General features: G+C 44.8%; 1 protein-coding gene across 1 annotated transcript in view; it reads left to right on the top strand.

Moving 5' to 3' along the window:
• Positions 1 to 16,176, top strand: part of KIAA1958 (KIAA1958 ortholog) — a 67,360-nt gene extending 51,184 nt beyond the window's left edge. Inside the window, exons 3-4 of the mRNA XM_035140447.3 lie at positions 10,004 to 10,176; positions 13,975 to 16,176. Coding sequence (XP_034996338.1) covers positions 10,004 to 10,176; positions 13,975 to 14,781 — 980 coding nt within the window. The 3' untranslated portion in view covers positions 14,782 to 16,176. The remainder of the gene's footprint in view (positions 1 to 10,003; positions 10,177 to 13,974) is intronic.
• Positions 16,177 to 23,412: the final 7,236 nt, after the last annotated feature.

Genomic DNA, 23,412 nt, shown 5'->3' with positions numbered 1-23,412 from the left:
AGTTACCATCAGACACAAATGGCAACTCACAATACATGACTGATGGGATGCATTCAACCCGGTATATGATAAATTGCACAAGCCTATTTTAATCCAATAATTCCCTTCTCCTGCCTCCCCTTTTATGGAAATACGTAGCTGTGACAACGCAATGATGGCAAAGCACAGAAGGTCCACTTTGTCTCACCGTGGTCCATGCCAATTGCAATCTGATTATAAGAGGCTAGGTGTTTGACTCCGATCGTCAGATTGGCTTTAGGACAGATTCAGGGGAGGTCCCTGAAATGTCCCATTCCTAGCCAGTTCTGTGCTGCTCAGCCATTTTGTGCAACACTACCGTGCAAAGTGAACTATGGTGCAGCAGAGACCGCAGCACACATTGCTGCACCAGCACAAAAAATGTGGTGCAAAAAAAACCTTGCAAAAGTAACACAACAGCACCTTCTGTGAGATGCAGAAACAGCCATTGTTGTACCCTGTCCTGAAGACCTGCATACTTGTATGGTTACTTGGCGGTGTAAGCCCACTGGTCTATATCCCTTCAAATAAAATAAAAGGGATATCAAGAGGACTTGAATCTTGAGAAGAAGGGAGGTGCCCCCCGAGTGTCCTAGATTACAGCTCCCTGCCACCCCAGACAATTGGCAATACTGGCTGGGGTTGACAGAACTTGAGACGCCAATGACTGGGCTGCACCAGGTTAGGGAAGACTTTTTTAAAAAATAAATATTTCAGTTCTGAAATAATGAATTGTTTCTATGAATTCAGTCTGTCTTACCTGATGATTGATTTAGGCAGGGAGCTGCACAACTTCTCCTGGTTCTGCAGGGGAGCCCACAGAGCAAGGCAATCAGCCCAGTACGGAGTCAGACCAGTGGTTCAACTAGCTCAGTACTGTCTACACTGACTGGCAGCAGCTTGCCAGGGTTTGAGGCCGGGGTGTCTCCTATCCCTGCCTGCAGTTGCCGAGGATCCTGGGACCTTCTGAATGCAAAGCAGATGCTCTACCTCTGAGCTGAGCCATGGCCCTTCCTTTATATAATAATGGGCCAGGTGGCCAGACAGTTTGACTTTTTTCTAAGGTAGCTTCCTATGTACTAGGGCAGGGGTCAGCAAACTTTTTCAGCAGGGGGCCGGTCCACTGTCCCTCAGACCTTGTGGGGGGCCGGACTATATTTTGAAAAAAAAATATATGAATGAATTCCTATGCCCCACAAATAACCCAGAGATGCATTTTAAATAAAAGGACACAATCTACTCATGTAAAAACATGCTGATTCCCGGACCATCCACAGGCTGGATTTATAAGGCTATTGGGCCGCATCTGGCCCCCGGGCCTTTGTTTGGAGACCCTGTACTAGGGAAATTCTGAAGCTGAGTGGCATTCAGTTTAGCAAATCTGCAAAACTGAATTTGCTTCCAGTTGACCCGGGTTTATTTTCAGCTCCTTTTGCAATCTGGAAGGTGGAAAGAGCCTAAAATAAAACGTAAAACACCAGTGGTCTGTAGTGAATTTTTTCATTGGAGAATTGTTGGGGCCAGAGACACCAGATTGCGGGGTGGGGAGGAGACACATTCCAACATCTTGATGTCATGCGCAAGAGCACCATGCCTCCCTCCCTAAGCCAGGCAGAAACTTTCCGGGCTTTGGGAAGAAGGTGCCAAGGCTCTGAGAGGATGCTGGAGCCCTCTTGCCAGGCGTATGTACTGTATGCCCTGAGACCTCAAATACATGTTACAGCTTACCACAGGGATGCTACTGAAATCAGACAGCTACAATGAACTATTCAACACCAGCCATAATGCGCTGTATCAAGACCACAAAGCAACCTGTGAGATTCCATGTGACTCTCAGTGGCCACCTACAAAACAGAGCAGAGTTGGATGTGGCATGGAGACTCAACTCTGATCAGTGTTGTGGTTAGTTCTGTATGTTGCAGCTAGGGAACAGCTGGTTTCGAACAATGCCAACATTTATCTGGGGCTGTCAAATTCATATGTGAATGCTATCATTCGCCACATTTTGGAGATTCACAATGGCACATTGAAGGTAGGAAGTTGCAATTCAGCTGTGGCGCTCTAGAGTACATGCAATGCGTATGGTGAAAAAAAAACCATAGCTGCCAAGTACCCCGTTTTCCCCGGGAAACCCCCGTTTTTTCATACCGTTTCCCGGCGGTCCCCCTTATCACTTCGTCTCCTGTTATTCTCCCTTATATTCTCCTGCCAGCGGCCATTTTCCCCCCACTGCTTTGCCTATCTATGGGCACAAAAAATGGCCGGTGCTGGCACCGAAAGTCATGTCTATGCATGCCCGGAAGTGCGTAGATGTGACTTCCGGTGTCGGCGGCGGCCATTTTTGGTGCCCATAGATGGGCAAAGCGACACTGGAAGTTGCGTCTACTCACTTCCAGACATGCATAGACGTGACTTCCGTTGCCGGCTCCGGCCATTTTTTGTGCCCATAGATGGGCAAAGCGACACCAGAAATTGCGTCTACACAACTTCCGGTGTCACGCGGCTGCCGGTCCCGGATTCTGCAGTCCAGGACTTGGCAGGTATGAAAAAGACACGTATAGCCACTTCAAATGTGATGTTGTGCGCTCCCAGTCCACAGTGTTCCATGTGACACACAGCTCTCTAAATGCTAGATTTGTTACAAAAGAAAAGGCACCTGCTGTTAAATCTGATAGCAAATGGGGATATCTGCATGGTAAGGGGAATTTGGGGCACTCTGGGGATTCAAACGAGCTCCCTTCCCCAACTTGTATTGGTTGAGAAATATCCGTCACCCTTCTAAAATCATGATGCAAATTGTGTGCAATTTAGTAGGAAAACAGGGAAGAGCTATATACATAGAAAAAGTGAAAGTTTTTTTAAAAAATATTAGATTACAGTATTCATTTATGATTCTCAAAAGAAAAATGTAGTTGTGTTTTAATTTGTTTTTTTTTTAAGTGAGAGCTTGTATTTTACAATGGCCAATTCTGATGTTTTAGTGGGGAAAAACATTTAATGTCATTGTTTACTGCCCATGATTGTATTAAAAAGTTTCATAAATGACTTTTTGAAAGGTTAATTTCATTGGATGCACAGTGTTGACAACTGTTGTGTGGCATTTTATCATTTTAAAATATATGTGAGTAGAGTAACGCTCTGGTGTGCCAGTAATGCTCAGAAGGTACTGCTCTTTATCTAATTTGTATCTCACCCTTCTTCCCTTTAATTTGGGCTAGCATAGATGCGGAAGACCACATTTTTTTCCATAGTTTATGCACCATGCAAAAAAGTACTTCCTTTCATCTGTCCTGAATCTTGCCACATTCAGCTCCGTCAGATAACAATAACTTTGTAACAATTATTTATTATTTATACCCATCCCACCTGGCTGGGTTGCCCCAGCTACTCTGGGCAGCTTCCAACACACATAAAAATAATAAAAATCAAACATTAATACAATCTTATCCAATATAAAAAGTCACGGTAAACTTTAAAATAAATAAGGCAAAATTCAATAAATCCATTAGAATCCAATAGTAAACAGTAAAATTAAACATCAGCAAATAATCATTAAATGGTTTACACTTATCAATTACAATAAAGAATTACTAATCTATAGTCAATAAAAAATAACAGCAAATCACAATGCATAAAATACCACAAAGCATACAAAACCATGTTAAAGATTCAAATTGAAAACCAAGGGCACACAACTTATAAATTTTTCTTTTAAAAATATATATCCCTGAACTCCTCTCTTCCCAGCTGCTTCTGTTGTTCTCAAAGTCATGGTCTGGGAAAGATTCCCAAGGCTTGAGGGTGGGGCAAGGCAGGTGGACAAGCCATTGCCTGGTGATCAGCAGAAATTCTCTCTCCCATCATTTGGGCACCGAGTTCTAGTATTATGAGAGAGGCAAAGATCTGCCCAGTGCCCCCAAATTACCATATTTTCCCGTGTATTCGGCGAGGTCGTCCTATACATGGATAGTGCCGTGGGGGGGGAGGGGGGAGCAGCGCACCCACCAGCCATCTGGTTGGCTGGTGCGCAACTCTCACGCAAGCTGCTGCGGGAGGAGAGCAATCCCTGCAGAAGCTTGGGAGGGAAGATGCATGCCTGCCAGCCATCTGGCACCCCACAGAATTCGGCACCGGAGTGCCCCACATCCCTTGCACCCCTGGGTAAAGACTGCCATGAGAGAGGGAGAAAAACACCCAATCCACTTTCTCCACACAGTGCATAACAGTATACGCCTCTGTCATGTTGCCCGCGTAAGTCTGCTAAGTGTCCCACTGGAGATAAAGGCCAGCTAACACCAGCTATTTAGGACTTCCTTCCCTAGTCCTGAGGCTATCAAATCAATAACAGCAACAACTCCCCTCTGAGGCTAATGGCTTCCTAGCTTTAAAGCGCAGCAGAAGCACAATAGAAAACTGCTAAGGACCTTTGGCTACCCAGACCCCCAGGCCATTGTGACAATAGGTTTACAGGTTGTACAGGCCTAGTTTTGCACGTGGAAAATCCCTGGTCATCTATGACCCTTCCTGGATAACCAGGGGTAGTCCATCTCTCTCAGCCTGGGGCTGGGAGGATAAAACACCATTCTTGAGTTCTCTGGAAGAAAGTAGGGCTGCAATAACATCACAGATCCAAGTCTGCAGGCCTAAGGCAAGGCAGGCAGGCAGGCAAAAGACAAATCATGTGGAGGCTCCAACAGGAGTCTTTCCCTTTGCCTGTGTTGTGTTTTACTGCGTGCTGCAAAACCACGGGCAAATTCTTCCCCTGTGATTAAAGAAAGCAGCCGGCTTTGCAGAAAACAGTTCATTAACTTAGCATGCCACCCTACCTAGGCACAGATAGAATACTGTGGTTAATCTTGGCATGTGTAGCTAATCCAGAATTAATTGACCATCTCAGTGGATTGCTTTTGGAAAGAAGCTCTCAGCACCATGATCCTAAACCTAAACACATCAACACGAATGTTTTGTATATGGTTTTTTTAAAAGAAAAGCCACTCACACAACCAGATTAGCATGTTGGTGATATGGGCAGGGTGGAATTTGTGCAAAGTTCATTAGCATGTGATGAAACAGCTGTGTGATGGGCACTGCCATATGGCCTTTCATATGACATGGACCAGTAAATATAGGCTGCATGCAGGGCTAAGCCAAGGCTGCCACACCTGGAACTACCCCTGGAGTGTTCATTCTCCAACCTAGGAATGGGGTCTTTGCAGCTACTAGTGGCAAAGCCCAGTATCTGAGGCTATGTGTCTCTAAATACCAGTTGCGGGGAAGGACAAGTGAGGAGACTGCAATCACACTCAGGCCCTGGTTGGCCACTGTAAGTATAAGATGCTGGACTAGATGAGCCTTTGGCCTGATCCTGCAGGCTGGTCTTACGTTGTTACTTCTAGCCCCTTCCTCCAGCATTGGTGACTTCCAGGTCTTATTGCCAAGTTGGCTATGTCCTAGTCATCAAGAAAACTGCACCCATCAGGGACTTAGCCGTTGGGTTCCTTTCTTCATGGTTTCCCAGTTTCTCGGGGCAGCATAATGGTTTGAGTATTAGGCTTGGTTCTCCAGCTCTCTATCCACCCTACGTACTCTCATTCCAACCTATCAAATAGCTTGGGCTTTTGTGTCAGGGACGGGGAACCTTGTCATACGTGTGGAGGAAGAACTTAAACACGTTGCAGAGTTCCCAAAAAATAGACCAGAGGCAATTTCATCCAGCAGAGCTTTTACTGGTGCTGAAGGCAAATACAGTAAGCATAATGCGCACAAATCCAATACATTCAGGATTGGCACAGTCCGTAGAAATCCAGTTGCAGCAGACTTAACAAACTTACAAGAACTGATAATAAGTCCAAAACCTTAACACTAAGCATACTATGTACAGAACACCAGACCAGGAAAAAAAGAGACAAAAAGAGAAAGTGAGTGAAAACCAGGCTCCTTCTGGCCTCATCATGACCTTGCAGAAGAGATAACAGAAACAGTTTAAAGCAGCTGTACTCAGCTTCTCAGAAGGAATATCCAAAACAAGAACCTCGTTTCACACAGAGAAGAAAAACTTCCAGTAGCTTCTTGAATCCTCCTATATTAATCAGAATAGGAACGATCTTTACACATCAGGTCAGTACTTTCTGCACTAAGAAATGCAAACGCCAGATATTGCTGGACTACATCTCCCATTACCCCTGACCTTTGGATTGGACTGATAGGAATTGGAGTCCAACAACATCTGAAGAGCCATGGATCCTTGCTGTAAGAGTGTGAAATGCCGCACATGAAAGCCAGTGTGGTGTTGTGGTTAGTGTTAGACTGACCCCAGGGAGAACTAAGTTCAAGACCCACATCATCTGCAAAACCTATTGGGTTATAGTCACCCCGTGATTATCTCTCAGGTTCACAGGGACTGTTTTTTCCTGAAGGTAAAAGGCAGAGAGGCCTTATATGCTACTCTAAGCTCTTTATGGGAGTGGTGGAATAAAAATCTGATAACCTGAGTACAGAGCAGCCACTGAAAGTGTACTCAGTGTTCTTATGTGGCATAGAGATGGTACACGCAACAGCCATAAACTATGACGACACTCCAGTCTTTAAAACTAACCCACTTCCTCTCCTGCTGCTATGGAAGTTTCATAGCCTCCCTGTCTTCAAATGACTTCATTTTAATTCACCTCAAAGTAGCTCAAGGTTCTTCTGGCACACTGCCTCTTCAGATATGGTCAAGGGAGTGACTCTCGTGATGCAGACCAGAGCAAAATTCTCACTGCAGTTGGAAACGAACCCTTGCTTTGCTTTATAATTCTTGCCAAGAACAAATGAAACTTGGCTGCTTTCCCTGGAAAGGCGTGTGAGGTTTTAATAAAGAAGAACTAATGGCTTTCTCACCTCCTCTCTTTCTCCCCTGTTTGCATTATTATTGCGCATATTAATATTATAATTACAGATAGTAACATTAATAGGAGCTGCTTTGTAGCACACTGGGAGGAATACTTCGAAAACAGAAAACAAAAGCAAGTTTCTACAGCGTTTTCACATGAAGTCAGATCAGAATTTCATTTTTTAATTAAGTCAGTTTCTGTATTTGGCCTGATATAACCTTATGAACAACCACTAATTCTATTATGCTCTTAATTGAGTTACGTTCCTGTTGACTACAGTGCTCTTTCTCTTTTTCATGTACCATGAACCACTGTAGTTCTGGACCCAATGCAAATCACTGCCAGTGCTTTAGCTACTCGGGGGGGGGGATTTTAATCTGTGATAATTTCTTATGCTTGCTGTGATGCAGTTTATTTATTTATTACTGGGACTGGTAAACAGAGGAAGACTTTAAGGGCACCTCCAAACTGTAGCTACTTTTGGGTGGGATTCAATCACATACCAGGAATAAAACTGGTAGCACTTATGCAAAACAAAGCAGGGTTTGATATGGTTTCAAGATGGGGGCCCTGTGTGTTGAGATGCTCTTGTTGCAGGGGGTTGGACTAGATGACTCTTGTGGCCCCTTCTAAATCTATGATTCTAAGTGTGTGTGTTTACAATCGATTGGGAGCGCTTGTGGAATGAATCTGCTTCCCCAAAGGATCAGACTTTTTGCAGTAAGGAAAATGATGCAAAAATGCTCTGGATATGTAACGAAGGCAATCGCCACAGCACAGGAGACTAGCCTGGCTTAATTAGCTTGTGACACTTATAGACCCAGGGAATAGAAGTGTCGGGCACACAATTTAGCACCCCGAGCCTTAATTAAATTCTGACACTTGTTGGGTCGGGAGATTATGGTGGCCTGGGCCCCCACTAACTCACAACAGTATAAAGCATATTTGAAAGTATAGCGTATGCAATAAAATTACAGTGCAGTGATAAAAAGATACTGCTCTTTCGTAAGAGATATTAAGGGCCCTTTCCCAATTTGTGAGTTATCTTTCAGCATATATACACATTACAACATCACTGCACATTTGCTATTCTGGCTTTCTCATAGCAGCTACAGTCTAGTGTCCAAGGATCTGTGGTAGTGAGTCTTAGGCAAAGGTAAAGGGACCCCTGACCATTAGGTCCAGTCGTGACCGACTCTGGGGTTGCAGAGGTCATCTCACGTTATTGGCCAAGGGAGCCGGCATACAGCTTCCGGGTCATGTGGCCAGCATGACTAAGCCGCTTCTGGCAAACCAGAGCAGTGCACGGAAACGCCGTTTACCTTCCCACTGGAGCGGTACCTATTTATCTACTTGCACTTTGACATGCTTTTGAACTGCTAGGTTGGCAGGAGCAGGGACCGAGCAATGGGAGCTCACCCTGTCGCAGGGATTCACACCGCCGACCTTCTGATCGGCAAGCCCTAGGCTCTGTGGTTTAACCCACAGCGCCACCCGCGTCCCAGACAGTGAATCTTAAGCAGTGCTTTTTTTCTGGGGGGACGACGCAGGAGTATCCATATCCCTAATTTTTTTGTGACTCTAAGTTTGGCCTCATTGAGAAGCAGTATTTCAATATGAGTAGGAAAATGAGAGTACCTTTAAACATTTTTTAAGAAGAAGGGGGGGAAAGCACTGGTCCTAAGTATGCTTAATTGACCACTCAGCTGAATGTGAAAACAACAGAAGACTGTGTGTATGCCAGTACGTACTCAAATTATGGGGGGGGGAGGGGTCCCTATCCTCTTATCTGCAACACTGTCTAACTTACCACAAGTTAGAGGGGAAGCACCAACGCCACATTTTGAATCAGGGGGCCCAGCTCCCCCAATATTGGTTTCATTCTGGGTGGCTTCCAACACATATAAAAAACATAATGAAACATGAAACATGAAAAAAAACTTCAGATGTCTTCTAAAGGTTATATAGTTACTCCAACATTCATCCAATGAAAATAGGGACATCCTAAGGAAAAGCAGGACATTCCAGGATCAAATAAGAAATCAGGATGGCTTCTGTAAATCCGGGACTATCCCTGGAATATAGGGACGCTTGGAGGGTCTGAAATTTGTAGGTTTGTGCTATTTAAGTGAATTAAAGTGCTCTGTTGCTCAAATGCAGAAGATCCACCAAGCAATCAACAACAAAATGCACCAGACTTTTTTGCAGCTTGGAAAGCGATGGGGCAGGCAAATGGTTAACAAGAAGACAAATAAATGCATTGCAAACAAATTAAGAGGAATGCTCATAGTTTCATAACTGCAACACAAATATCAGAATTAATATGACTGGACATAGTCTAAGCTCTGCGTGTGTTTTGTGCAATCAAATCAAGATGAATGCTCAGTAAACAGGTCATCTGGAGTGTACACACACAGGCACGCACACACACACCCAACTCAAGTCTTCTTTTTCCAGATCTGAGCAGCTCTGCCAAGGAGAGCAAGAAGCCCGTGGCTCTCCTCTGTGACTTCGGGGCAGCTTGGCCAGTCACTTCCCGTGCTAGAGCATTTGAAGTGCATGATCTCAGTGCACTACCATATAGATTTTCTAGCAGAATGTGAAAAAACTATATATAGGGATGCAGAAACAAAATTGGTTATAATGCTGAGCATAAATAGCCTTCACATTCCTTATCATTATAATAGAATTTTCCCCCTCCTGGCAGCTGTAAGTAAGGGTCTCCTTAGATCTTTTCTCAATGCAAAAAGGTCATGCGTCTTTTTTCATCCTCAAAATTTATAGTGCTTAATATTTTTCATCGCTGAGGCCACTGAGACAATCTCAATATGAGCTGTGCTGAAAATACTTCCCTGAGCCAAAAGCTTCAATAATAAACGTGTGTTTAATGGCTGAAGTGAGATTTCCCTGTGTTGGCTCATGGGGGCTGCAATCCTGCCCCTTTAAAAGCAATAGGAGTTGTTTTTATTTGATTTTAAAGACTTTCAGTAGGAGCTGGATTGCATCTTCATTGTCTTAATATGCCTTACATTCTTGGCACAACAGCTCTCAGCAGACATATTATAGAAGCAAGACAAATTTTCTTTGCATTTCCCTTCCTCTTTGTTTTTCAGCCTATTCAACAAAGCTCAACAAATTCCCCATCTTCAATTTTGATGATGACTTGAAGTACTTTTGCATCAGTGCGGTGAGCCCAAATACAACAAAAGCAACTCTGTATGCTCTGAATGTGTGGCGATACTGGTGTATGACAAAAGGCCTGAAAGATTACATGGACATTACAAAGGTGAGTGGCCTTGGTTCAGATGGTGTACTGTAACTAGATTCAATCTGCAAGGCAGAAGCCTTATTTATCTGGTGAAACCTGCCCCAAACTGGTGCCCTCCAGGTATTCTGGACTACAACTCCCGTCAGCCTCAGACAGCATGACCTTATGGGAGTTGTAGTCCAAAACAGCTGGAGGGCACAAGCTGAGGAAGGGTTCTGTAGGCTTCCACTTTGTTCCCAGGCTCAATTCAAAGTCCTGGTCTCAGTGTTTACTGCCCATATGGCCTGAGACCAGGATATCTCAAGGACAACCTTCTTCTGTATGAACTTCCCTGTGTTTGTTTGGTTTTGGCATTTGAAGCCCAGTTGATTGTTGTTCTGGCATCTGAAGTACAGGCAATGGGAATGTGAGACTGTTAGGATTGCCATACGTCCAGAATTTCTTGGATTTTCACTTTCTGAAATATGGCAGCCCTTCCTATCTCAGCGGTGGAATATCCTCCTATCTGACACAGGTAGTTTCTGAACTGAGCGAGAATCTCCCAGGAACCTTTACTCAGCATGCAAGGAGTTGGTGGTGCTGGCAGCTGTCTAACCATAACAGGCGATGGCCAGAGGTGCCAGCTTGTGAGGGTGACTGGAGGGGCCAACGTTGCACGTGTGACGTCAAATATGTCCAGCGTCCCGACGTGATGCAAACGTGATGACAGGAGGAGCCAGGGGAGAAGCTGAATGCAGTGGCCACACAGCTTCAATGGCTGGTGGCCCCTCCTCGTCCTCTTCCTGACACTGTCACTGGCAGGAAGTTGCTTCAACCCACCTTCCTGTCTGCAGCAGCGGCAGCAGGAGGAGGTGAATGAGCTGGCCACTGGAGCTGTGCTGTGCTTGGCTCTGTGCTTCTCCTCCATGCTTTGGGGACATTGGGGGGTAGAACCAACCCCCAAAATGGACTTGGCCCCCAGGAGTTGGCACCCCTGGCAATGGCATAGCTAGGGGGGATGGCAGGCAAGTGAGGATGCAGAGGGCAGGCTGTGGCACCAAGGCCTGGCTGGAAGTAGGCCCAAGACCCATTGTTTGAGAAAACTGTGTTCACAGTGTTCACAGTATTCACAGAATGTTCAGTGTGTGGGGCCAACCCCATGAAGTCTCTACCACTTTCTTTAATGTATTTTAATCTTTGTACCCAGCCAGATGGGCAGGCTACGAATATATTATTATTATTATTATTATTATTATTATTATTATTATTATTATTGATAGAGATTTGAGAGGAAACATGCAGGTCCCATTTCTACCCAATTACTGAGTAATATGTCCATCTGCTCCTGCTGATAAATGTATGGATTATTCTATTGATAGTAAATCACTTTAATATATTAGGCTACCTGTGTTCAGGGTCTTGCTGCTCTGCATTGATCCTCCTCGCTCCTGATCTATCATTAGCCATGTTTTCCGCAAAATTTCTGGCTACAGGCCTGAGAAGTCTCGGTATAGCTTAATAAAGCCTGAGGTACAGATGTGAAATAAGATAGCCGAAATTAATCTTGTGATGAGAGAACACAAAGACAAAGGCTCCTTGCAACTTTCATGGCTTTCAGCATCAAAGGCAATGTTATTCATGCCTTCCTCCTGTTTATGCCAGCATCTCATTATAACCAGCTTAAAGCTTTCCTTTTAATTATGAGCTTTATCGAGGCTGTAAGTAGATCTGAGTGGCAAGGCAGGATGGGAAGTTTCTGCTACTCAGGTGCAATAGGGAAAATGTAAGAGCTGGACAGCTGCTTATTTAATAGCTGGAAAAATCCAGGCTATAGATCTCAGGGCCAAATTAGACACATTGTTTGATATATGTTTTTTTCCTGTCAATGTGCAGAGCTTCTTTAAAAAACAGAAATGCCAATAGCATCAGCTGGGGAGAGGTTGGTAATATCATAGCAGGCATGGAGGGAGAGTTTAACCCTTTCTTCCCCTGCTGAGCCACCGAGGACAATCCCTCACGAAAGCTAGCATTTACGCTGTAGATGTCAATAGATAATTTCCCTCAAAGCAAATTCTAGCTTTAGAAGAGATATTTACCCCAGGGGTTGGGGTTAAATTTCCTATTCTGGACCGTCACCAGCCCTTTGCCCTTTACAAGCAAGCATGTTAAATGCATAGGAGTTAAATGCATTCCAACAAAGATTAAATGCATAGGTGCATTGACCCTATAGGTGCTGTGGCAGAAAGGCATTTGCAGAACAAACAGTTGAAGATGATACATATCTGGAAGCCATGTGCCACAGGTAGCTCAGGGAAGGGGCTACGCTATATGGAAGGTTGGCAGTAGTCTGACCTGGGCGAAAATTCCTTCCTGCCCCCAGATATGGTGATGGGTCAGAGTCTGGGAATAAGTGACCCTAAGGCAATTCTGACTGGGGCATTTCAGTTCCATCCAACTTCCTTTCCGTGGTTCAGGTAGCCAGTGGCGTATTAATAGGGGGGCAGGGGGATGCACCGCCCCAGGCAGCAGGCTGGGTGGGGCTGACCACCTCTGATGGCCGCTGCCACGCAACGTGGCCACCGGCATGGAGGAAAAGCCCTGACGCAAGTGAGGCTGCCTCACTCCGCGGCTTGCTCGCGGGGTTTGCCATGTCGCTGCATCGCTGCATCGCTTGCCTCCTGTGCATGCGTGCGTCGTGCGTCATGACGTGTGCGTCGTGATGCACGGCGCATGATGCATGCGCGCGACGGACACCCCGCCCCCTCCTGCACAAAGAAGCTATCTTTAGATATCATCTCCATTAGATGGAGCCACCTCCAGCTATGAATTTGGGGTGCCACAAAAAGACAGCAAACGGATAGTTATCTAACACATCATTATTATATTTTTACTGCTGGGGAAGTGGGAGAGGCAATTCTGGAATTTTCTGCCTTTCAAAATAACTTGGCTGGCTTTGGGTACTATGCACCTTGACTTGAAATGTGGGGAGTGCCATTTCTGCTCCTCCTTAGGCAGCAAAATGTCTTGGGCCAGCTCTGTGAACAAGGAATTTGCCATGGTCTTTGGAACCATGAAATAAGTATGTGGTAGAAGGGTCCAAGTTCAATCCCCAGCATCTCCTGGCAAGGCTTGGGCAAAAGACTAATGGAGAGCCTCTGCCAGTGTAGCATGGCTGGCCCACCCATAAGGCAGGATGAAGCCATTACCTCGGGCAGCAGATCCAGACCACTGCCACCACAAGTAGTCCTTGGATCTGATAAGGTCCATTCTCTGCAAAAGATTGGTTTGGCTCTGAGTGCAGTAGTGTAGCATAAGTGGAGCTACAGGGGCGATTGCCCTGGGCCCAAAATTCTTAGGGGCGCAAAATTTCAAAAGAAAAAGGGAGGAAGTCATAGTAATAATAACAATAATAGTTGTGCACCCTCCCCCTCACACAGAAAATCTCCCAATGTCCACATGGGTTGACTGAAGAGCAGTCAGTTGCTAGCATGTCCTCTGCAAAGGCTTCAGAAAGATACCCGCTCCCAACTAATCCCCCGTCCCACTTTCTGCTGTGCTTGACACTCGCAGAGCTCTGCGGCTGCCACTTGGATAGGTCACTAAACTATTGCCCCTTCATTCCAGCCTATCGGCGAGCAGTGCCAAGGATACTTACTTTGCCCCGGGCACTGGCAACCCATGCTACACCACTGTCTGAATGTTAATACTTTAGCTCAGTTCAATTTTTCAGACCCAGCTCTTGTTAAACAAACAAACAAAAAAAGAAGGTGGTCAAGGTGGGCAGGGGAAATCATTCTGTGAGAGTTAATGCAAACACTCCCATTCCTTGCGAGCCAGATCCCAGCTGTGAAGCTGAACGAGCTCCTTGAAGATTTCTATGTCACCGTGAAGAAAACTGACGGCTCTGATTTCCTGGCCACCTCTCTTCATGCTATCCGCCGAGGGTTAGACCGGATCCTGAAGAATGCTGGGATTGGTTTCTCCATCACAAGCGGAAGCTTTGGTTCTTCCACCAAGAAGCTCAAGGAGAAGCTGAGGGTGCTCAGCAAGGCTGGGATGTCTGGTGCCCGCTCTCGCAACATCACCTATTTTTCCCTTTCCAACGAAGAAGAGATGTGGAGGATTGGGTGCTTGGGTGACGGGAGCCCAGTAGCATTGCTGTCCACCGTGGTAAAATACAACAGCCAGTACCTCAACATGAGGACACTTCAGGAACATGCTGATTTAATGTACGGTGACATTGAGCTGCTGAAAGATCCACAGAACCGGCCCTTTTTTGCCAGAACAGACAATGTGAAACGGGAGAAAAGGCTGGGCTCAAACAGAGTGTGCTACGGCCAGATATACCACGACCACTCCAAAGGGCACAAGGTTTGTCCTTACTGCCTCCTTTATAAATACATGTACATCCACCGGCCACCTTCGCAAATGGAAGGCAAGTCCCCTTTCTACCTGACTGCTCGGAAGGAGACTATTGGCATGGGCAGCATCTGGTATGAGGAGCAGAGGATGGGCTTGCGGTCACTGAGGGGGGTCGTCCCAAAGCTGGCCAAAAAGGTCAAGCTTGACCACTGTGAGAACTTCACTTTCATCTCCTTCACCCAGGCCTCCCGGACATTTGGCTCTCTGAACTCTTATCAGTAAGGGCCAAACTAGGTGTGAAGTTAATTGCGTGAATGCAATTGCTCTGCATTTTTAATTTTTTTATAAAAACCTGTAACGAGGTTGGGTGAGAACACGCTGAACAGCATGGATGTTGCAGGTGATGGGTATTGTAGTCTTTTCTCATCTGCTATGATCCCAGTGATAATTGCCCCAATCCCTGATGCTTCATTTTGGATTGTAAGGAAAACTTCCCTCCATGTGCAAATAGCAGCTGTTGGGGGCGGGGGGGGGGGCGGAGAGAGTTATTTTAATCAACTTCACAAAAGTGGGGAAAGGGTTAAACTTATCCACCCATGCTGTTCAGCCTCTCCAACCACTGCTGCTACTTACTTCTTCTTTTTAAGCAAGTTAATTACATTCACTCAATTAACGTCATGTCAGCCTTCTATCACTTCCAAGACAATTGGACAGCAACAAGAGCCTCTTTCAGTCTGCACACTTGCAGGCTGGCTGTTGTATGAATTTTAATAAGCAGTTGTATATTGTATGACCTGAAGATGTTTCATTAATGAAGTGGCTGCACCTTCATATAAACCAAGAACTCCCCCTAAACTATGTTGATATATTATTAGGACATTGTACTTCTAAGTGCGGTGTAAAATTGCTCCAGGAGTCTGATTATCAGTGCCTTTTAGAATAGGCTTTGTAAGCCAACTGATTAAGAGAAGAGGCTCAGTAGCCCAGTAGCTTTTTTATATCACCAACAAGGTAGGTTGTTTGTAAATGTTAAGAATATATATGATATACGGAGATATACTGCACAAAATCTAATATTGCTTCCCCACACACTGACTGTCCTGATGAACTTTTGATCCATTGGAGGCATTCGCTGATGTAAAAGGAGGAGAAGCATTTCCCTTTGACTGTTGCAGTCCTCTGAAAATCTGTTCTAGAGGTTTGGGAGACCCTCCAGTACAGCATGAAAAGTGGTGCTGGGGGGCTGCTGCAGGGGGAAGGGGCGGGAAAGGCTATTGCCTCCCCTCCTCTTCCATTAGCAGACCCCTCTACTGGATCAAAAGCCATTTTGTGACTTTTGATCAGTAGCACTGAATTTCTTCCAGAGTTTGGATGTACAATGAGCCATGGTTAAGGGACAGGCAGTGTAGTGCAGGATTCTGCATGGACTGCCTCCGCCTCTACCTTCTTGTGTGCTAATTCTTGCATCTTCTCCTTTATCCTCCTTCAGCGCCACATATGACTGCTGCAAAACATTTTAATCAGGTTTCGGTGTCGTGTGCAACCGCGGTTAATATACTGAGCCTGGTGCATTCATGACAACACCCTCTCCAGTTTGAGACTGTAATTTAATTACCACATTCAGAATTACCCAGGTTAATTTTATCCAGGGTTAACAGGAGATGCTTGCAACTTAAAACCTAAGGAGAGAGAGAGAGAGAGAGAGAGAGAGAGAGAGAGAGAGAGAGAGAGAGAGGTGTTATGTCTGAATCAGGCCAGAGTGTTTTCCATAGATAAAATGTTTTGGAGAAGTTTGATATTTTCTATCCAGGGAATTAACTTAGGTTGGCTCTGAGCGCGGTTCAAATGAGTTTTTGTATTCATGGAACAAGATTCTCTCCCCCCCCCCCACTTTATGTGCTGCCACAACCCCTAAATCTGCTCTAGAGCATCGGGAGAATTTCCAACGCAGGTTGATGGGGTACACAGTGAGAAGAGAGGGAGGGAAATCCCTGTGGGGAAAGAGATTATTGGGTTGTTTTTGTTTTTATTATGTATTTTATGTTTTTATTTTGTGATTTTATATTGTAACTGCCCTGAGACCTGCAAGTACAGGGCGGTATACACATTTAATAAATAATGAAAATAAATATTAATAATATTGCTCAAGCAGAACTCATTTTCCACACATATACCCCACTTAGGGCTACACTGAATCCCACCCTCTGGTTCTACAGAACATCCATTTATAGCTTTCTTCATTTGTAAGTATTTTATGGGGGGGGAATTGGCATTAATTAGTTCTGGTTAAAACATTCCTTCGTGGTTAAAACACGAAGAGTCGGACACGACTAAACGACTAAACAACAACAAAAACATTCCTCTCTTGCAGGGATGAGGGGATCTGTAGCCTAACAAATGTCACTGTGTTACAACTTCCATCATCCCTTACTAACCCAACAGCCATGATGACTGGAGCTGATGGCAGTTCGGAGTTCAGGGAGAAGTGGGCACAGATTTTCTATCCTTGCTCTATTGCCTTTCCACCTGAGGCAATTCCAGGAGGCTGGAATAGTGTGGCAGATTGATGGGAGTTGTTACCTATGAATTATATTTTCTACTATGCTGTTTTCGATTTTGTAACCCTAGAGCATACGTCTTTGGAATGAGAGACTTCTAGCAATTAAAGGCTAACATCTCTTGAAGCAGAAGTATTTTTGTTTCCACTTGTGGTTGGCGTTAAGAAGGTTATGTTCCTCTGAATCGCAGGTGTATCCACCTACCTGTTCATTACATCACAAAACACAGGCTCCCCCCCCCCATGGACCTTGAAGTTAATAGATACAAGTAGAGATTATGATTTGAACAATCACAAATAAAGGAAAGTTGGTTACCCATTTTTCATCCATCCATGGAGATAGTGGGGAAGGTGATGCAGGAGATTCTAAAGGCCCAACTTTCTCTGGGACCGTCTCTTCCCTCTCTGAGCCTTCCTGAAACTCTTCCTCTGCCTCCTCTTCTCCTGTCTCTGATGGTCTGACCTGTTCCTCTTCCGCTGCCTCATGGGTGGCACAGAACCCCACAAATCACTGCCCCCTTCCCTTGCATCATCCTCCCACTCCCCTTGGCTCCTCTGTCCACCCTTCAGACACCTGCCTGTCTTTGGCATACAGGGGAAGTAAGTCTAATATTTTATAATGAAAATCAGAGTTTGATTGTGTCTGCCCTGCTTTCCCAACAAAAATGCTACCATTCAGTGGATTTGTAACTGGCTGACTGACCGAAGCCAAAGGGTGCTCATCAATGGCTCCTTCTCATCCTGGAGAGTAGTGACTAGTGGGGTGCCACAGGGTTCTGTCTTGGGCCCAGTCTTATTCAACATCTTTATCAATGACTTGGATGATGGGCTTGAGGGCATCCTGAGCAAGTTTGCAGATGACACCAAATTGGGAGGGGTAGCTAATACCCCAGAGGACAGGATCACACTTCAAAATGACCTTAACAAATTAGACAACTGGGCCAAAGCAAACAAGATGAATTTTAACAAGGAGAAATGTAAAGTACTACACTTGGGCAAAAAAATGAAAGGCACAAATACAGGATGGGTGACACCTGGCTTGAGAGCAGTACATGTGAAAAGGATCTAGGAGTCTTGGTAGACCACAAATTTGACATGAGTCAGCAGTGTGATGCAGCAGCTAAAAAAGCCAATGCAATTCTGGGCTGCATCAATAGGAGTATAGCATCTAGATCAAGGGAAGTAATAGTACCATTGTATTCTGCTCTGGTCAGACCTCACCTGGAGTACTGTGTCCAGTTCTGGGCACCACAGTTCAAGAAGGATAATGACAAGCTGGAACGTGTCCAGAAGAGGGCAACCAAAATGGTCAAAGGCCTGGAAACGATGCCTTATGAGGAACGGCTTAGGGAGCTGGGTATGTTTAGCCTGGAGAAGAGAAGGTTAAGGGGTGATATGATAGCCATGTTCAAATATATAAAAGGATGTCATATAGAGGAGGGAGAAAGGTTGTTTTCTGCTGCTCCAGAGAAGCGGACACGGAGCAATGGATTCAAACTACAAGAAAGTAGATTCCACCTAAACATTAGGAAGAACTTCCTGACAGTAAGAGGTGTACGGCTGTGGAATTTGCTACCAAGGAGTGTGGTGGAGTCTCCTTCTTTGGAGGTCTTTAAGCAGAGGCTTGACAGGCATATGTCAAGAATGCTTTGATGGTGTTTCCTGCTTGGCAGGGGGTTGGACTGGATGGCCCTTGTGGTCTCTTCCAACTCTACGATTCTATGATTCTATGATAAATATGACCTAGTACTGTATGTATTAATAGAATGATTGGACTTTTATTATTTTTGGCTCTGATGCCTTCTTCTGAGGGAGATACTGTTTTGACTACAGTTGGCTGTCTAAATCTTGTTAAATCTCATTCCCCATCTTTGAAATTATGCTCTGCAATAGATGGATGGATGGATGGATAGATGAATCGATAGATGGATAGGAAGACAGGCAGACATATCAAAGCACAATAATTTCAGAGACTGGGAGTGAACAGATTTGGAATTAAAATTGTGTGTGTGGATTTATAGTAAAACATATGGATTCAGTTTCCCCTTCAAATGTATACCATATTCTTCAAGTGGAATTATTCTAAATATCACGTTCTCTCTCTCTCATTCTAGATTCAGGAATACAAAATAAATTCTATCTGCTAGCTCTTTAATGAAAGTTAGGAACAATGCAAAAATGGTGCCAAACTGTTGCAAATTCTCCCCTGAAAGGTTTGGCGGTGGAAACAGAAGGGTTTTTATCATAGGCCAAGAAAATCCCTAAACCACGCGGTCACAATTTCAGCAAAAATCTGACATGCCTATTCAAGAAGTCCCATTAAGTTCATTGTTCAATGTGTATATAGGATTGCTTCCTAAATGGGCCAACAGAATGAGCACACATTCGGTTAAAGAAATGGAATTTTCCTCATATTATCCTCCGAACAACCCTATCAGGTAGGTATGTCTGACAGAGATATGCCCGAGGCAATTCAGTGAACTTCATCGCTGCACATGGATCCAGTATTGCACAACTTGTAAAACAGATAGGCTCAGTTTTGTCGCTTCCCAACAAGGACCAAGTAGGACATTATTCTGGTGTAGCATTTCAGTAGCATTTAAAAGGACAAAGGGATATTCATGAGCTATCTGGTAAAAGAATCCTCATTTCTTGGAATGAATGGCTATGCACGATTGGGTTTCGAGTATTGTTATGTTCTCTATTCCAAGGGTATGCAGCTCAAATCTCTCTGAGGTCTACTTTTACATTAGAATTAATTCAAATGGGCTGCATTGCTTCTTTTGCCAGTGAATTCATTTAGTCAATTTAGCTGTGGATAAACTTTTTTGTTGTTGTTTTGGTGGTCACACTATCAGCACAGTGTTTTCTTTTCTTTTCACGTGTTCTTAGCGAATCTCTCCCCTGCCTTTCTGTTATCTTTCCCTCTTTTTCTATCTTTGCCCCATAGAATTCACTTTTGATTCTCTCTCGATTACCTCAACTCTCAATTCTGTGTATATGGTTGGAGAGAGAGAGAGTAAGGATTTATTTTGCTTTGCTTTGTATGCAGAAACTCTGCTGGTTTTATTTTATTTTAATAAATCCTGTAAATAGTTATTTTGCGTCTAGCCGACTAGTCATTTCCACCTCAACTAGCTTCTGCGCTGTGCAGGAAAACTCTGCTACGTTTGGGCTAAAGCCACTAGAGCTATGCCTGACACTTCAAAATTCTAAGAGTTTGCATCTGTTCTTAGGGCAAGGAGTCACAAATGTTTTGGGGGATATAAACACCAATTAAAACAAAATATATGTCATATTATTTACACAAACACAAATTATAAACTGTCACCTATGTATGCCATCTAGTTTGTTGTGGGAACTCTGCAGGCATATTTGTGGAGGAGACGTATCCTTTCTGTAAAGGAATGACAACAGTCCAGCAATGGAAATACACCATAAGATCCAAATTTGAGGGCAAACCAGCAAACAATATTGCCCAGGACAATATTGTAAAATACAACAAAGTTCATCAAAAGTTTCTGGTTTCTCTAGACTCTTTATTATCTGCATTCCCAGAGATATATTATTTAGTGTTTTCTCTCTCAAAAGCTATCAGCAGCAAAAGTAAACTCTACTATATATTAAGCGGCCGTTATTGGACTCGGGAGACTTTATTTTTGAAAACATCCCTTGTAAAACCTGACCTTTTACAGAGAAAGAAACTGAGAGCCAATTACTTGGAAAAGGATTGTTATTTTCACACAGTCTTTGTGGCTACCCTCCTGAGAGGTTCAGATTTGTGCCGAGAGACAGAAGCTAATTTAATATGAGATATAAGGTGTGTTGATTTCAGTACACTGCTGGCACAGTTTCAGTCACAGCACTGTCTCCCCTCCTACCCTTTGAAGTTTAGGAAGCTGGTGCCATTTTCTTTGAAAAACATGTCATGGTTATATACTTACAAGTGCTACAGTCAGATGTGAAACATCCTAGGATGTCTCTGATATCAGAACACCAGGACCGTCAATTATTCTTTTGATGATTAAGAGATGGGGGCAAAAATAGCCATTTCCAAAATTCCGAGGCTTTAGCTGGCAACAACTGATAAATGTAACATAGGGACACACCAAGGTCAAGAATCTGTCTTTGTTTCCTAGGAATCTGCTAAATTAATCTGATGGTGAGTGTGCCACAAAGAAAACTTTCCTCTTTGGGTAAGGGGACTGGAAGAATTGAATTTAGTCAGCCAGAGGGAAGGTTAGGCGCATGATAATAACGCCTAATTTCTCAGATGTCTCCTGAGAAATCTCTATGTGGGACAAGAAGCTACAGTTAGAACTGGATATGGAACAACTGATCGGTTCAAAATTGGAAAAGGAGTACGACAAGGTTGTATATTGTCTCCCTGCTTCTTTAACTTATATGCAGAATTCATCATGCGAAAGGCTGGACTAGATGAATCCCAAACCGGAATTAAGATTGCAGGAAGAAATATCAACAACCTCAGATATGCAGATGACACAACCTTGATGGCAGAAAGTGAGGAGGAATTAAAGAAGCTTTTAATGAGGGTGAAAGAGGAGAGCGCAAAATATGGTCTGAAGCTCAACATCAAAAAAAACCAAGATCATGGCCACTGGTCCCTTCACCTCCTGGCAAATAGAAGGGGAAGAAATGGAGGCAGTGAGAGATTTTACTTTCTTGGGCTCCTTGATCACTGCAGATGGTGACAGCAGTCACAAAATTAAAAGACGCCTGCTTCTTGGGAGAAAAGCAATGACAAACCTAGACAGCATCTTAAAAAGCAGAGACATCACCTTGCTGACAAAGGTCCGTATAGTTAAAGCTATGGTTTTCCCGCAAGCTCTGCACTACCCCAAATGGTTCGCCCGTTGCCTTCCCCTCAGCTGTAGGGCGACCGAGTGGGAGGAGGCAAGCAGACTCCTCAGAGGCCCTGCGGAGCGTCCTGCCCCGGCTGGCCCCGCTCCTGGGTGCAGGGCACGCTGCCCCAGGCGCCTGATTGGCTTGCTCCGCTGCTGGCTAGGGATGAATGACACGAGAGGATGACCAAGATGCCAGCACTTGATGTTAGGATGGGAGATGGGTGGGAGCATGGGGGGGGAAGAGCATTTGTTTGGAGCCTTTAAAGTTTTACTCGCAACTTTTTATGAGTAACAAACTGAATGATGCTTTAATTTTTGAGTTGGACATTTATATTGTGTCATAGTGTGTGCCCTTTAAGTTGTGCAATGGATTGCATCAGCATGGGCTGGCCACATAGAAAGCAGGTCATCCCAAGCTAATATTGGCATGCTTTTTAGCAGCTTGTGCATAAATTTGCAAAGGTGTCTTTCAGTGGGGTAGGCTTAGTTTGGTGAGAATCAAATACAGTCGTACCTTGGAAGTCAAACAGAATCCATTCCGGCAATCCATTCGACTTCCTAAATATTCGAAAACCAAAGCACAACTTCTGATTGGCTGCAGGCAGGGGCGGAGGAAGGGGGTGCGGTGGGTGCAGTCTGCCCTGAGTGTCACCACTGAGGGGGGTGACAAAATGCTGGACAGCACTCACCGCGGGGCCTGCAGCACGCCCGAGACACAGTGGCTTGGGTGCACACAGGCTCTGCGCTGCCCAAACAATCCGCCCACTGCCTCCCACTCCCAGCTGTAGGGCGGCTGAGTGGGAGGAGGCAGACAGACTCCGGAGGCCCCGCGGTCTGCCCTGCCCCTATGGGTGGCTCGCCTTGCCCTTGCCTGCCCCTTTGGCCGGCTCACCCTGCCCTCACTCTGCCCCTATGGACAGCTCACCCCATCCCCAGGTGTGCTGCCCCAGGCGCCCAAGCAGCTTCCTCCTCCACTGGCTGCAGGAAGCTCCTGCAGCTTGTGCATCGGGTTTCAATCATTCAGGAGCCAATTTGTTCAGGAGCCAAGGCGTTCGAGATCCAAGGTATGGCTGTACAGTGGTAACTTGGTTTACGAACTTAATCCGTTCCAGAAATCCGTTCTTAAACCAAAGCGTTCTTAAACCAAGGTGTGCTTTCCCATAGCAGCGGGGGACTCAATTTACAAATGGAACACACCCAACACGAAGCAAAACATGTTCTTATTCCAAGGCAAAGTTCACAAACCAAAACACCTACTTCTGGGTTTGCAGCGTTCTGAATCCAAGTTGTTCATAAACTAAGCTGTTCTTAAAACAAGGTACCCATCCAGAGTTCATGCTAAATACATGACTTCTGCTAAATGAGCCACCATAGCTGCTAGAGGGATCTGAAAATGTGTGTTGTGGGCTTTCGAGATCCTTCTACCCGTATACTATCTGAAACCAAAGTGGCACATTGCCAGATGTGAGATGTACAGTGGTACCTCGGTTT

The sequence above is a fragment of the Zootoca vivipara genome, chromosome 15 (genome assembly GCF_965207765.1).
Source record: "Zootoca vivipara chromosome 15, rZooViv2.hap1.1, whole genome shotgun sequence".
NCBI lineage: Eukaryota > Metazoa > Chordata > Lepidosauria > Squamata > Lacertidae > Zootoca > Zootoca vivipara.
This window is presented reverse-complemented; position numbering and strand designations above follow the sequence as displayed.